At 37.4% G+C, this 14572-nt stretch overlaps 1 protein-coding gene across 12 annotated transcripts in view; it reads left to right on the top strand.

Annotated features, from left to right (window-relative positions):
* The window catches only part of LOC105493512 (G-patch domain containing 2), a 203792-nt gene that overhangs the window by 169309 nt on the left and 19911 nt on the right, over positions 1 to 14572 (top strand). For 6 of the 12 annotated variants that reach the window (XR_011614257.1, XR_011614266.1, XR_011614261.1 and 3 more), the window contains one exon: positions 10807 to 10895. Coding sequence is in view for 3 of the 12 variants with exons in the window: in XM_011761184.3 (XP_011759486.1) it covers positions 10807 to 10895 (89 nt within the window). In the remaining 9 variants the exon portion in view is untranslated. Of the gene's footprint in view, positions 1 to 887; positions 1010 to 10806; positions 10896 to 14572 lie in introns of those variants that run through there. The other 6 variants (XR_011614258.1, XR_011614267.1, XR_011614259.1 and 3 more) reach the window with 4 other exon arrangements.

The raw sequence follows: 14572 nt of genomic DNA, 5'->3' as shown, positions 1-14572 counted from the left end.
ATTTTCAACAGAAGTTTATTAAGTAGGGTATATTAAAGTAAGCTGGATGATGTAGTAAGGTAGGGGGGAAGAGTAGTTCTTTGGAGTCAAGAAAGCTTTGACACAAATACAGTAACTTAACTTTATGTTCATGGGATCTTTGACAAGTAACAGTTTCTCTGGACTTCAGATTCCTCAGATATGTAATGGGTTGTATGAAGATTACATTATGTAAAAATAACTGGCATAATACCTTTTATATAGTTGGAGCTCAGTGAGCCTGGATGTTTGTAGTAGTTCAGATAATAAATTCCAATACTTAAGAAACCAACATGTATTAAATAGAAAAATAAAAATAAATATGTGTATTCTCTACATTGCTCTTTAAATTCTATTATTTCCTGTGCTGATGAAAGAAAAAATCTTAGCACGTATCTGCTCTAAAATGCTACCTCAGAACAGAACTTACAGCTTGGCTTAGAGTCTGAGATATCAAACAGAAGAATACAGTGACAGGTCAATTCAACAAACGTATCCAAATATCATATAGTGCACTAGATGAAGTAGATCCAAAAATGAGTACATGCATGGACTTCCCTCAAAAACGTTAAGAATATTAGGAATATCTCGTAATTTTATTAATAGATATTATAAATGGCAACCATAGTGTCCTAGGAAATGTTTAATAACAGTGTCATCATCAAAGAGAGAGTGTGGGATTATATCTGAATCTATAGTCTGTTTTGATAGGTTTTTTATGTGAGATCCAAGATATCATTTTAAGCAAATTACAGTAAGCATAATTGTTGAAACTCTACACTAAATATCAATGATAAACAGATTCCAGAAATGTGTAATTATAGCTAAGAATGAGGTAAACAGTTTACTAAGTGCCTACTATTTCCTAGGTACTGTGGTGTGAAGAATAAAAGAATACTCCAAGATGCCTCAAATATCAGATTCTACTTGGAGAGACAATATCCAAATTTCAATTCAGGCGAAATGAATTTTCCTCAATTTCCCCAAAGAGGTGGTCTGCTACTATAGCCCTGTGGATTTATTACATTGCATAGTAATTTATTGTTCATGTTCATTTCCTTAGGCTATGAACTCCTTGAGGGTGGGAGCTATCTTACCCTTCTATTTAGTTTAGCATCTAGTAGAATAACTGACACTTTGTCAAAATTTGTCAATTGTTAAGGGAGTGTTTTTGAGTAAATTTAAATAACAGTTCAAGAAAGAAGTGTTACTATTTCAAAAAAATTCATGATTGATTGCCACTTGAAATGTTGAGACAACAATAGTTACGGTAGTTTTATTCATTTTAGTTCAATAAGCTTTTCTTGTGCTTTTAATATATGAAAAACAAAGCTAGGTTCTGGGAATTAGACATGGTTCTTGACCTCAAGTTGCTTTCTATACATATTTAGCTGACAGTCTCCTCTAATCTGAAAGCAATTTGAGGCAAATACTATATACTGTATGGTAAGATATGGACAGCGATATGCACAGATGGATGTGGAAATACAGAGAAAAACACTTGAAGAGTAGCGAGGTTAGGAAAGTTTAAAGAGGAGAAAGAACATTTAGACTTGAGGGCACTTGGAGAAGTGAAGGGAAAAAGCAGGCCCTCTAACATGGGCAGAATTAGGAAACATAGAAAGAAAATGTTTTAGGGCAGAATTAGGAGACATAGAAAATTTTTTTAAGTGGGTAGATACATTTTTCTAATGTTAACACAAATATATGGTCTCAATGACTAGCAGTTGTTTAAAAAAAAAAAATCTAAAGGACCTGGAAAAATACGGGGCATGATGTAAGGTAAGATTATAACAGCAGGTCTCCTGAATCGAGTTAGAACCCCCATTGAATAACTTACTCTATGAAAAGACTAACATTCCCCCAGATGCGAGAATGTCTTCATTTACATATACTAAGGAAGTTGTAAGAATTACCTGAATTTCATAGAACAGCCGCTACCATTTTCAGTTATGATTTGTGTGGAATAATGAAGCAGTACAAAAGAAATATTTAACTAAGCTGTTAAGGAATATGGTGTCGTGTATTTCTTAACATACACAAGGAATGATATCATTGGACTAGCAGTCCCTCTAGGCTTTAGATAAAGCATGAAACATACCATATGAAGGAAGCAAGACATCTTTGAAGTAGACAGTACCAAATGGTGGCCAAGAGAGAATCTGCAGCAATAGACTGATGTCAGAATATCAGTGGGTTTTCGTCTCAAGGACTCTTGTGGTCCTTTAATTGAGTTTTTTAAATGAAAATGAGTGCTTCATTCTTGTATGTTATGACACACTTAAAGCAAGCAGAAATGGATAATGAAGAAAAGCTTAACCTTTCTATTAACTACCAAAAAAATACCTACATGATTTTTTAAATGACCCTAATTCTTCCTTTATTGTAGCATAATGGTAGTTTTCAGATGTAATGAGTTTACTGTGCTATGTGTTTGTTTGGTATGAGTTTAGTGACACCCTACACTAAGCATTCTTCTGCATGTACTGTATGGCAAAGTGCCTTCCATCTGTTCCCTTTAACTGTGACTGTAGGTAAACTACTTAACTTTTTTGTGCCTGGGCTGCTTATCTGAAGGGTGGGGATGATAATAATAGTAAGAGTAATAGCTAACAGCTATTGATTGTATAGGCATGTGCTAAAATGTTTTACATAAATGATTTCTAAATAAAATCTTTTGAGGTAAGCACTAGTCTAATCATAATTCTTGAAGTTAAGGAAATTGAGGCAAAGAGAATGTAAGTAACATGCCAAAGGCTGATAAAAAGCCTTCTCAAACATTGATAAGCGGGCTTTTTCAAAGCTCTAGTGAGAAAGCAGACATGATGATACAAGAAGAAACGTGTCCTGACTCCCTGGCTCATCCCAAATGCAAATCAAACCAATGCAACCTATAGCTTGAATTTACACCACAGCTGCCCCAGTGTGAAAAGCTTGACTTTGCCTTTGAGAAATTCATCCAGCTGCCAAAACCACTTATATTTATCAATACCATTGTCTTTCTCTTTTCTAATTAATCTAGTTATAATTTGTATCTTTTTCATTGCATGCTTTATAAGAAAAAATAGTAATAAATGAGAAGCGTAAAGAAGAAAATTCCCACAAAATGCCATCACACACAAATCGTTATCATCAGTATTTTGTTGCACAGTCTTCCATGCCTTTCGACCCACACCTATGCATATTCATTGCTTTGGATATTTTAATTTAGTGTTTTTTGATATTGTGATTTTAAAAGGTGACCTATATATATGGCATATTTTGAATATTCCAATGACATTTTAAGACAAGCATTTTCTATTTTAGATTATGAATAGTTTGGTTTAAAACTACTGGGTCTGTTTTTTGGGAAACCCTCTCCGTTAATCATTCAGAGTCACATAAAATTCATGCATCCTCTTGCTAGAAAAGTGTGCATACATGTGTTTTGCACATAATTTCAGGAAGTTTCTGGCCTTTCTGAAGGCTACCACCTTGTCTCCTGCATCTTACCTCCTTGCACACTACATTTCTGCCCTGCTGACACTGCTTTGAGGAGCCAGGAGAGTCCTTGACTAGCCAGGTGGCAGCAGGAGTGAAATGAGGCCCTTGAGCTCCTTCAGAAGGCTTCTGACACAGTGGTGCTAAGACGGGAGGGTTCCCTGTCCCCCCTCGCAGGAGGTGTGACAGGGGTGTGACTTGTCTGTTGGTCCACCGTGTGCCCTCAAACCCCTTACGGAGGGGGAACACGCAGATGGGCAGGTATAGGAGCCAGAGGTGAGCACCTTGGGGCTCTGGCCCCACAGTAGCATCTAGGGGTGGGTACTTGTGACTCCCAAAGCCCAAGTGGGCATGGTGTATGTTACAGTGTACTCTTTTAGCTTTGCCATCTACAGACAGCTTAAATGTTAACCAGCTCAGTGCCCTCTTGGTACTCAGGTCCTTATCCGGCACCCAGGAAGAATCAGGTCACACACGGACTTCAGGATGGTGAATGCAGGGGTTTTACTGAGTGGTGGAGGTGGCTCTCAGTGAGATGGATGGGGAGCTGGGAAGGGGATGGAGTGGGAAGATGATCTTCCCATGGAATTTGGCCGTCCAGCGGCTGATCTCCTCTCTGACTATCCCCAAATTCTTCTTGACGTTCAGATGCTCCATCTCTTCTCTCTGCTACACCATTCATTCTTCTGTGCTTCTGCTCTTTTGTCTGTCTTCTCCTTGTCTGCTTCTGGAGCCTGGGGCCTGGGGTTTATATGGGTACAGGATAGGGAGGTGTGACAGGCCAAAGGCAACTTTTGGACACAAAAACAGGAATGCCTGTTCTCATTTAGGACTACAGATTTCCAGGCTTGAGGGTGGGGCCTTTCCCGGGGAACCGCCCTCTTCTACCCAGTATTTCCCTGTCTCCTGTCCATATCAGTGGCTCACTCACACTAGGCACATAGGAAACACAATAAACAGTAGCTCCAGGAGAAGCCACCAATTACCTGTAGCAGGATAAAGCAGACTGGGAAGAAGGAAGTTTGGACTCGAACCCTCTGACTAGAGTGGAAGAGGCACTAACAGGACAGATCCATCTGAAGCAGTGAGAGGAACTACACAGTGGCAGGCAGATCATTCTATCTGAGGGGTAGAGCCTCAGGCTACATGTGGTAGAAGGTTAATCAACATAGAGTCAAGAGTTGCCAACAGGTAGGCACTGAACAGGGATAGGAGCCAGGGGCTGCTGATGCTTGGAGAAGGGTCAGCAGGCAGCATTATAAAGAGCCTCCATCACCAGATTCCATTTCATGGCCAGGAGTTGAGCATCTAGGAGGTCAAGGCAATTACCCAGTTCTGAAAGAACTAAGTTACTGCAAGGTTTGTGGTAAGGTAGGGTAAGTCTAGAATAAAGCTTGGACCCAATTACTGAAACCCAAGTACTGACTTCAGTGCACTGAGCTAAAACTTAAACCACCTCTTGCCAAGGTCAGGTTTGTTCCAAAGAGAAGATAAATGGGATTGAGGCAGAATGTGAAGTCAAATGAGCAAAGCCATCAAGAGAAAAGACCAGAGCCAATAACTGGTCGGGCTATGATCCACAATACCAAATGCAAAGGGTTGCTATGAATGTCCAAAGAGATCATGCACAAAAAGCTGCTTTGAAAGAAAACACCACCATTAAAAACAAGGATTTGGCCCGGTGCGGTGGCCGTAATCCCAGCACTTTGGAAGGCAGAGGTGGACGGATCGCTTGAGGTCAGGAAATCGAGACCAGCCTGACCAATATGGTGAAACCCCGTCTCTAGTAAAAATGCAAAAGTTAGTAAGGCATGGTGGTGTGCGCCTGTAGTCCCGTGGGGACCGGGGGGTTGGGGGAGGCATGGCGCTGAGATAGGAGAATCACTTGAACTCAGGAGGCAGAGGTCACAGTGAGCAGCGCCACTGCACTCCAAACTGGGGGACAGTGAGTCTCTGTCTCAAAAAGGGGAGGAAAAAAAGAAAACAAGCTTTTTTTTTTTTTTTTTTTTTTTTTTGAGACGCAGTCTCGCTCTGTGGTCCAGGCTGGAGTGCAGAGTGCAGTGGTGTGTGATCTCGGCTCACTGCAAGCTCCGCCTCCCGGGTTCCCGCCATTCTCCTGCCTCAGCCTCCTGAGTAGCTGGGACTACAGGCACCCGCCACCATGCCCGGCTAATTTTTTGTATTTTTAGTAGAGATGGGGTTTCACCGTGTTAGCCAGGATGGTCTCCATCTCCTGACCGCGTGATCCGCCCACCTGGGCCTCCCAAAGTGCTGGGATTACAGGCGTGAGCCACCGCGCCCGGCCAGAAAAACAAGGATTTAATTCAATCCTCCTAATCGTTAAAAAACATTTATACCTGAAAGTGCTTGATACGTATTGTATTGTGCATTTGAGTACTAGAGGAAAAAAAGCTAGATACTGATGTCTGTCTGTTCAGTTTAATATGTTGAGACATATTGACACCAAATAAAACGGGGAGGGTAATTTGGATCTAGAAAAGGAAGTTCACACGGGGCTGGGTTTCCCAACCCCCATCCTTCTCTCTGCCATTGGAATGCTCCTCCAGTGACACCACAGACCTGCTTTATTTCTGTGCAGCTGATGCCCTGTCCAGGCTGATATTTTTCTAACTGACAGTGAGTGTTCTTGCCAAGTGCCAGGGCCCATAGTCACGTCTGTTTGTCTCTCTTCTGCAGCTTGTCCAAGGCTGCTTGGGAACACATTTTATCCAGGGGGCAGCTTTAACTAGGCCTAATGCTCTGAAAAGCCTCTGTTTGTAATTGCATACAATGAAGAGACAAGTTCCTATTGTCTTCTCTTTAATATTATTGCGTTTGACACTGCCTGCTTCAGTCCTTGTCAGTCCATGTCAAAAGCCAAGTTTTCAGACATGGTGGTTCTCAGTAGAGTTTTTGTTTCTGTTTTTTGTTTTGAGTTTATTGGGTTGTTGTTTTGTTTTTGTTTTGTTTCTACGTTTTTCCCTCCAGATAAGATGTCCAGCTTCCTGCCGCCACCCCATTTAAAAGATAGCTTGCAGCAAACGATGGGGAGAAGCCGAGTGAAGTCTGTTTAAAAAGCAAAATAAAACAAAATAACTTATTTTTGAGTTCTGCTTTTCTAATATTTAATAGGAAAATTTTCAGAAGTAATACATGGGAAACCATGTTTCAAATCGTAAGTGACGGACCTGTAACAGAAAAGCATCATTTCTTCATCCTTTCCGCTTCAGGATAGGTTGGTTTTGATTTGTCTCCCTTTTTTTCCTCCCCATGCAAATATCCCAGCTAAAACAAATATACTCATCTAGTTGATTGGTGTTTTTCTGACACACCTTACAAAAGGATCTTAATATTGTTCTTTAATAACTTTGGGTCTGTTCCTAGGATGTTGCATTGTCATTCTCAAAACACCACAGAATAAAGAAACAGAAAATGCCAACAATCACCTTGAGTAGTATTCCAAATGTTCTCCTTTGCAAAGACAAATGACTCATTTAGACTGAAGAAACAGGGATGCCTTTGAGACATTCATTGATTTTAAATTAAAAAATAACTGTTATGGTTTACATTAAGAGTGACAACTAAATAACAGAGTAAACCTTACTTAGTGTCATTTGTAGCAACTCCACTGCACCTGTCTGAAAGAAGGGGGGTGTGGGGCAAGCCTAAGTGGGGTAATCTTACTGATCAATAATCCAGATCTCTCAATGCGCTGTAGTAGATAGTCAATTCTTGATAGAATTACTGAAATATACAGCTAGCTGTTTTTCTTATGGCTCAGGTCTTCAGGTTCAGTGCTGCTGAGTTTATTAACTTTATTCTCCTTGAACGTTTTTCTCCTTTTCTTTATGCAGCTATGTTGGGGGTGGGGGAAGAGAGTTGAATGAAAATGTTATATTTCATTTGCTCTGTGAAGATACCCAAAATGTTTGGTCCAGCAGATGGAAAATAAAAAGGTTTAGAAGAGGGAGTTGGTTGTTCCTGAAGTTTGTTTTTCACTGTCTTTTCACTGTAAATAGGCCTACCTAATAAATTGTAAGAAGTATGAAAAAATAATTATAAAGGCAACATTGACTTGAGAGAGTTATTTTCAAGCAATTAGAATACTCCAATTATATATAACTAGTGCAAGAACAAAGTAAGTAGAAACCAATGGTATTAATAGTCACAGTGAGTGTCTGATATCAGACGCTCAAGTATTTCTTCTGATTATTTCTAAAAATGTGTTTCTTAAGAAACGTGTCCTGGCTAATAACTGTTTTAGCTTAGTTTGAGCTTTAAAAATATCTGAAATCAATAAAACCAGCCTTAGTTCTTTTTAAATTTTTGTGATATTTAATATTTGTACATCCAGGAAGTTTCATTGTGCAGTAACTTGCATCATTCTTTAGTTATTATAACTGAGATGAGGAAGTGTGTGTCTGAACTATGGCAAACATAGTTGGTCTCCTCTCTCTTCAGTCTCAACCCTGTCCAACTCGAGCTCTCTACCAGCACCCATGCACTTGGTCTACTTTCTCTCCTTTTATAAAATCTTTAGTGACTCCACATTGCTGTTAAGTCCAAACACCTTCATGGGGCAAAGGTGGCATGTATGGCCCCATGATCCAGCCCCAGTGCTCTTCTCCATTCATGTTATACAGTCCCTTCTGCAAACACTGCTCTGCAGACATCCTGAACTACTCATAACTCCCTGAACAGAGCAAACTCTTCATCACTCAGGAATTCGTTCAGCAGCAAGTACAGAAAACCTGACCTGCAGTGGCTTAAACTGTAAGAATGTTTATTATGTTTTAAGACAGGATGAGAAGTAGCTAGTTCATGAGTTGGTTTTCACAGCTTGATGACAGAAGACCCACACTGCAGAATTCAGATTCCCACTTTATTCCCTGTTTTCAGAATGGTACCTTCCCCTCCTCTTCAGCTATTTCTGATATCTGAGTCTATCTGGTATATGCTCTGCAGGAGGTAAACTTTACTGCAGTCTTTTGCTAAGGGGAGATTTCAATAGGGATAAGATATGTGAAAGGATACTTTTTTTACAAAAAGGTAATATTATGACTGTCATATGGATATTAAGTGGGTATGTGTTAAAGATTTTATTTAACTCATTAGCTAATGAGGGAACTGGGCAGATGTTATAACCGGTTGAAAGGAGAAGTCAAAGAAGCTCAAGTGTATATAGAGTAACAGACTATTGAAATAATTGTTTAAATGGACCCAAAACTAGCTTTTCCACAGATAGCAGGGTTGTCGTTCCATAGAACAGAATTTATTTCTGTTTCTGTAGTTAAGAAGTACTTCCCGTTGCTTTCGGTTAGCTACAAGGTAGAGTTGTAAAATAGCTTGCATAGAATTAGCATTCAGTGACTGAAACGGTATACTCCTGAAAGCATAGTTTTTCTGTGGAAGCACAGATTTTATCCTACCAAGGAAAAAATGTGTATTTGATGCAGCATATTTAGGATTGTTGTAAGGACTAAGCCTTTACTAGTCGCTAATAAAGTTAGTTATGCCTGCTGCCACTACCACTGTACCTAATTATTTCATCTACACAGATTTATGTTTTATTTCTCCACTCAGACTTTAAATTCTTCCAATAATAAGAGTTGAAAGTTTCATTTCCTTTGTATCTTCCATCTTCTCTTTTCCCCTCTCCCTATTTTCACCACCACTGGAGTCTTATGCTAAGTCCATAATAGATACTGATAAATGTTTGCTGAATAAGTAAAGGAGTAACTTTAAATTTGTACAAAAAGAATATGTCTTCCCTGTGACATCATTCTACTTTTTAAAAATGTATATATAATCTTAAAAAGGAGACACAGTCGTAACTAATCATTTTTCTTGGCATCATGAGCCAAGACCATACCTCAAAATCCAATAAAAATGTTAAAGTCATTCATATCAATAAACATTTGGAGAGCAAAGCAGAGCTAATTTAGTCATTAACAGAATGAATTTTTGAAAGGTTTTTTGAAATATTTTAATAATTGTAATTATTTTGTAACAGAAACAGTATGCACTCAATAAAAAGGTAAAAGACAACAGACAAATGCTCATTTCCTGGTAAGATACATTGATAAGGTTTTGTGGTATATTTTTTTGGCTGCCTATGGCCCTTGGATTACTCAGATCATTAATTATGACTGTACTTTGTGCTTTATAAATAAAATCTATATTTGAAATAACTGGACTCTCCAGCACTAATTTTTCATTATATTTAAACATCTGAGTATATGTGTTTAAATATATATCTTGAGTTTTGAATTTTACCTGAATTAATTTTAGTTAATTTTTCCTTCTTTTTCCCTAATAATCTGTTTATTTTCAAATTAGTTTCTTTAAAACCTCAGGATACTGTCAGATATCTCTCTGTCTTACTAAGAGAACATGTGCTGTCATAAACATGCTTCATTTATTTCTGCTTCATGTTCCCCAGGCCCTATCCCAACCCTACATCAAGGATTATGACACAGGAAATGAACACAGAATCTTTCTATAGCTTGAAAAGTTTGAAGACTTTAAATCCTTTCTTTTTTGTATTCGTCTTGATTTCTAATTGGCCCATTTCTTATTTTTTTTATATAACTTTTCAATTTAGGAGACCAAGATTAGACAGAAGACTAATTGTATAATAGCTTGTTCCAAAAATAGCAAAAGATCCACTTCTCAGTTTTTAAGTATCATGTTTTTAGAAATATAATCCACTATCATGTTAGATGGTTAAATAGCAGTAGACCAGCATTAATGCATTCAAATTATGTTTTCTCACTCAGCTAATAAATAATTAACTAAAGAATTCTAATCATATGAATTATAAGGGAAGCATCACTATTTCCTTCTATTTAAAATGTTTTAAGAGAATTCACTGCTGCATAATATCCTAAAAGAAATTGATCATACTTTTCCTGTAATAGATGTTGTTCTGACAGTAAAGCATTAGTAACCAATTGATAACCTTGCAACAATATTGTGATCTCTTTAGATAATTAATCTTAGCCATTTTCCTGTCAGAAGCAACAGTGCTTGATTTTATGTTGAGCCAGAAAGATTGCCAGTTTTGAAAATTAAAAAGCATTCCTTTTATATTATTCATTCCGGTAACAATTTATGGTGGCGCATTTAGCTGCTGAACGCTTGTCAACAAACGTAATTATGTTTCGATATAAACAAGATTGGTGATTTTACTATGCAGCTCCATCTTTGTTGAGAATGTTTTGATTTAGGTTCAGATGATACAAGCTGTGTATTTATGTGTCATTTTTTTCTTCTTTGTTAATAGTTTTTTCTGATAATTACTCGTAGGCAAACAAGCATGCATTTAGGATCCTTATGCACGGGAGACATCAAACGGAGAAGAAAAGCTGCACCTTTGCCTGGACCTACTACCGCAGGTAAAACAAAAGCAGGGTTAGAGTGGAACACAAATGTAGAGTTCATAAATCATGAAGAATAAAATGTAGACAGTTCTTAATCACTTGCCATGAAGAAGAAGAAGCACAGTTGCAAGAAGCTATTAAAACAAATCATTTGCATGTGGTATCAGGATGTATTGCATGTTCCATTTGTAGATTTTCCAGGTAACCAGTCATTAATGTATATGTTACACCCCTGCTCAAATGTAAGATTTCGTGCAAGATATTAAAAGGATACAAAAACTTCAAAGGCTATATCTTTGGTCTTGTTGTTTCCAACAGTCTTGTTGGAAAATAAGGCATAAATAGATGAAATGACAAATAACCCCAGAAGAGATTAATAGTAATAAATTCAAAAAGTATAGCCGCAGCCCCAAAACACAAGACCCCATGTGGTAGGAGATGGAAACCTAACTGAACGAATGTGACAGTCTGGTTTCTAGTCCCAGCTCTGTAGCAGTCTTAGATTCCTCATTCCTTCTTTAGACAACATTAGCATTAGACTGAGAAAGCTCTCACTTCTACCTCAAAAATCATGTCATTCTAATAATACGCCATTCTAATAATGAGTGTGGTCTTGAGAAAACTACAAGTGCTGATCAGAGGGAAGTCACTGTAGGTCGGAGAGGACAGGAAGCCTTACTTACTGAAAGGGCAAAGACTCGCCTTGTAGTGAAGGTTGTGAATAAAATAGTATGTATTGAAAATCTCATGCAAGAGCAGTGGTAAGGGAGGCACAGATAAAGTCAGTGATAGGAGGAAGCCAAGTAGGCATTAAAATGTGGACACCCACATATAAATAAACAACAGTTAACCATGATGGATTTGTGGTGCAGCAAGCTCTATGAGAAAACGTTTTTCAGTGTAGAAACAGAAAATAATAGCCTTGGCCCTATTGCCTGGGATCTATAACCACACAGATTTATAAATTTTCTCTTAGTTTCATTTGGGCAGCCTTTATAGGAAAAATGATTTTAATTATAGACTATGAAAATAAGATTCATATCAACAGGAGAGTAAACAGTGAAAAGAAAAATATATATAAGTATATGCATGGTTTTGGCGGGGTGGGGTTGCATGGTGAGTTTAAGAGGAAAAAAAGATGTGAAGCTTACACTCTCTTTTTTTTTTTTTTTTTTTTGTGAGATGGAGTTTCACTCTTGTTGCCCAGGCTGGGATGCAGTGGTACGATCTTGGCTCACTGCAACCTCCGCCTCTTGGGTTCAAGCGATTCTCCTGCCTCAGCATCTCAAGTGGCTGGGATTACGTGCACCTGCCATCATGCCCAGCTAATTTTTGTATTTTTGGTAGAGATGGGGTTTCACCATGTTGGCCAAGCTGGTCTCGAACTCCTGACCTCAGGTGATCTGCCTGCCTCGGCCTCCCAAAGTGCTGGGATTACAGGCGTGAGCCACTGCGTCCAGCCACGTTCTCTACTTAGGGAACCTGTTCCATAGTTAAGCACTAGAAAATTGAAGAATAACTTAAAATTGGAGCACTTCTAATGCAGTTGTTCCGTATAAAGGACTACATTTAAAATTATGCATTTAGATGCATACCTGATCGTCTTCTGGCAGTACTGAATTTTCAAGATTAGGAAACACCTGTGTGTAGAGTGCATTTGTATTTGTGTAGAATCATATTTGCCACTTATTGGGTACCCACTGTGTACCAGAAACTTTATTATTTTATCTTTATAACAACTGTATGAGGGAGATGGTGTTATCATCACCTTACAGAAAATTAAGATGCAAAGAAGTATTAGGTTAGCTACCTAAGACGACAGAATTGTTGAATGCAAGGGAAAGTTTCAAGCCTAGGTCTGCATAACTCCTAAATCCATGTTCTTTCCATAAAAATGTACTTACAGCCTCTTCGTTAGCATATATATATATATTCTTTATATACATATTACCTATATTTAAAGATTGTCCTATTGCATATGCTGACTTAAGGCATATAGTATGCCTTAAGTGTTATAGATTTATCTAACTATTATATGTAGAAATGCAGAATATTCATGAAATACTTCTAATATATCTCTTCATACATGAACATGTAGCCACATTTTGGATGAAACACATGTCATTAGTCTTGCAATTCAGATCTTTCATAAGGCAAGTATAGGATTCTTTAACATCCCCATTCCAGTTGAATGGTCCCTGAATTTTCTTATCTTTCAGTGATTCAAGCATTAGCAGCAGAAACAGTACAAGAACAATCTTAAGAATGCTACTAAAGCACCTTAGTGGCAGCAATAAGGAAAAGACAATACTGGGGTCACGTCCTAACACTCTGAACATATGTGAAATGAGAAGGAAAATGCATAATGGTTGAGGAGAGGATAATATAATTATTTCTGCAAGGTGATTTTGACATTACAACTCAGTAACATCAGAGGAAATCATTTATATGGCGTATGGGTACAAACATTGAACTTTAGCCTAAAACAGTTTTTTTTATAAGCTTACACCAGCATATTCCAGATTTTATATTTCTGAATTGTTGTGATTCTCTTAATAGCCAGGATTTCGGTATTACTACATTTTAACTTAGAAAATAAAATTCTTAGAAAATTTTAATTACTCAAAAAGTAGTGGAGCAGGAGAATTACATCACTCATTTTCGACCCATTTTTAAAATCTGTGCATAACTGTTTCAAAGAGGAAGAGATTAAGTTTAAAGTCCTCAGTTTTAAATAGAATATCTTTTAATGCTAATGAATCAACTCTACAGTGCAGATTATTATCCAAATTCAAGTAAGAAATGTTTTTGCATAAATACACTTTGATAATGAGGGTGTAAATCCTAGATCATCTTGTCTCTGAAAATTACAGTTTTCAAATTCTGTAAAAGAGTCAGTCACATAATAAAGAGTCAGTTATATTTGTAAACTTCTGAATTTTAGCTAAGGACAATATTCTTGCCCTTTTATAGGCCCTTGCAGAACTCCTGAAAAACACATTGAATTGAGATATATTTTCAGTGTCTTTTGCCTTTAGTCAGCATTAACTCTAAACAGGAAAAATGCAGACAATAACTCTCTTTTATTTGAAATAGAGAGTAAGAGTTAAAAGACCAACAGCTTGCATATTGTTTGATAATCCCCTCTGATTTATATGTGAAATATTATGCAATCAAACAGCAAGTTTAGAAAGGATTTACCAAGAAGTTGTCAGAAAACTATAATTAGACCCTTTAAATCCAAAACCGGGTTTGTATAACAATTTATGACTAAAGACAAATTGTATTCATAATAAATAACACCTTTAATAATAAAAGATTTAAAGCCCCCTATGAAATTAATAACCCAGAATTGATTACGTTTACCTGCTAGTGTATTGAAAATTTTTCTCACCTTCTTTTAGCAATAGCTTTGAAGCATAATTTCAGTCGCTTTAGAAAGCTCTAGACTAACCAGCAGTGTTATCATTTGAACATTTATTAATTGTGACAGGAACACCAAATTTATTTCAGTGCTTTAGCTTATTTACTGCTCTTTCACCTTTGTATTTTGTATTGACAAAGTAAAATGAATATTGATAAGGTTAGATATTGATTTTTTTAATGTATAGCTTGTTCTCTGCCTCATTCAAAGTCACATACTGAAAGATAGTGGATGTCTCAGTAGCAAAGGATGTAGATTTACTATTATA

The sequence above is a fragment of the Macaca nemestrina genome, chromosome 1 (genome assembly GCF_043159975.1).
Source record: "Macaca nemestrina isolate mMacNem1 chromosome 1, mMacNem.hap1, whole genome shotgun sequence".
NCBI lineage: Eukaryota > Metazoa > Chordata > Mammalia > Primates > Cercopithecidae > Macaca > Macaca nemestrina.
Note: the sequence above shows the minus strand (reverse complement) of the source record. Positions and strands in the feature narration are given on the sequence as shown.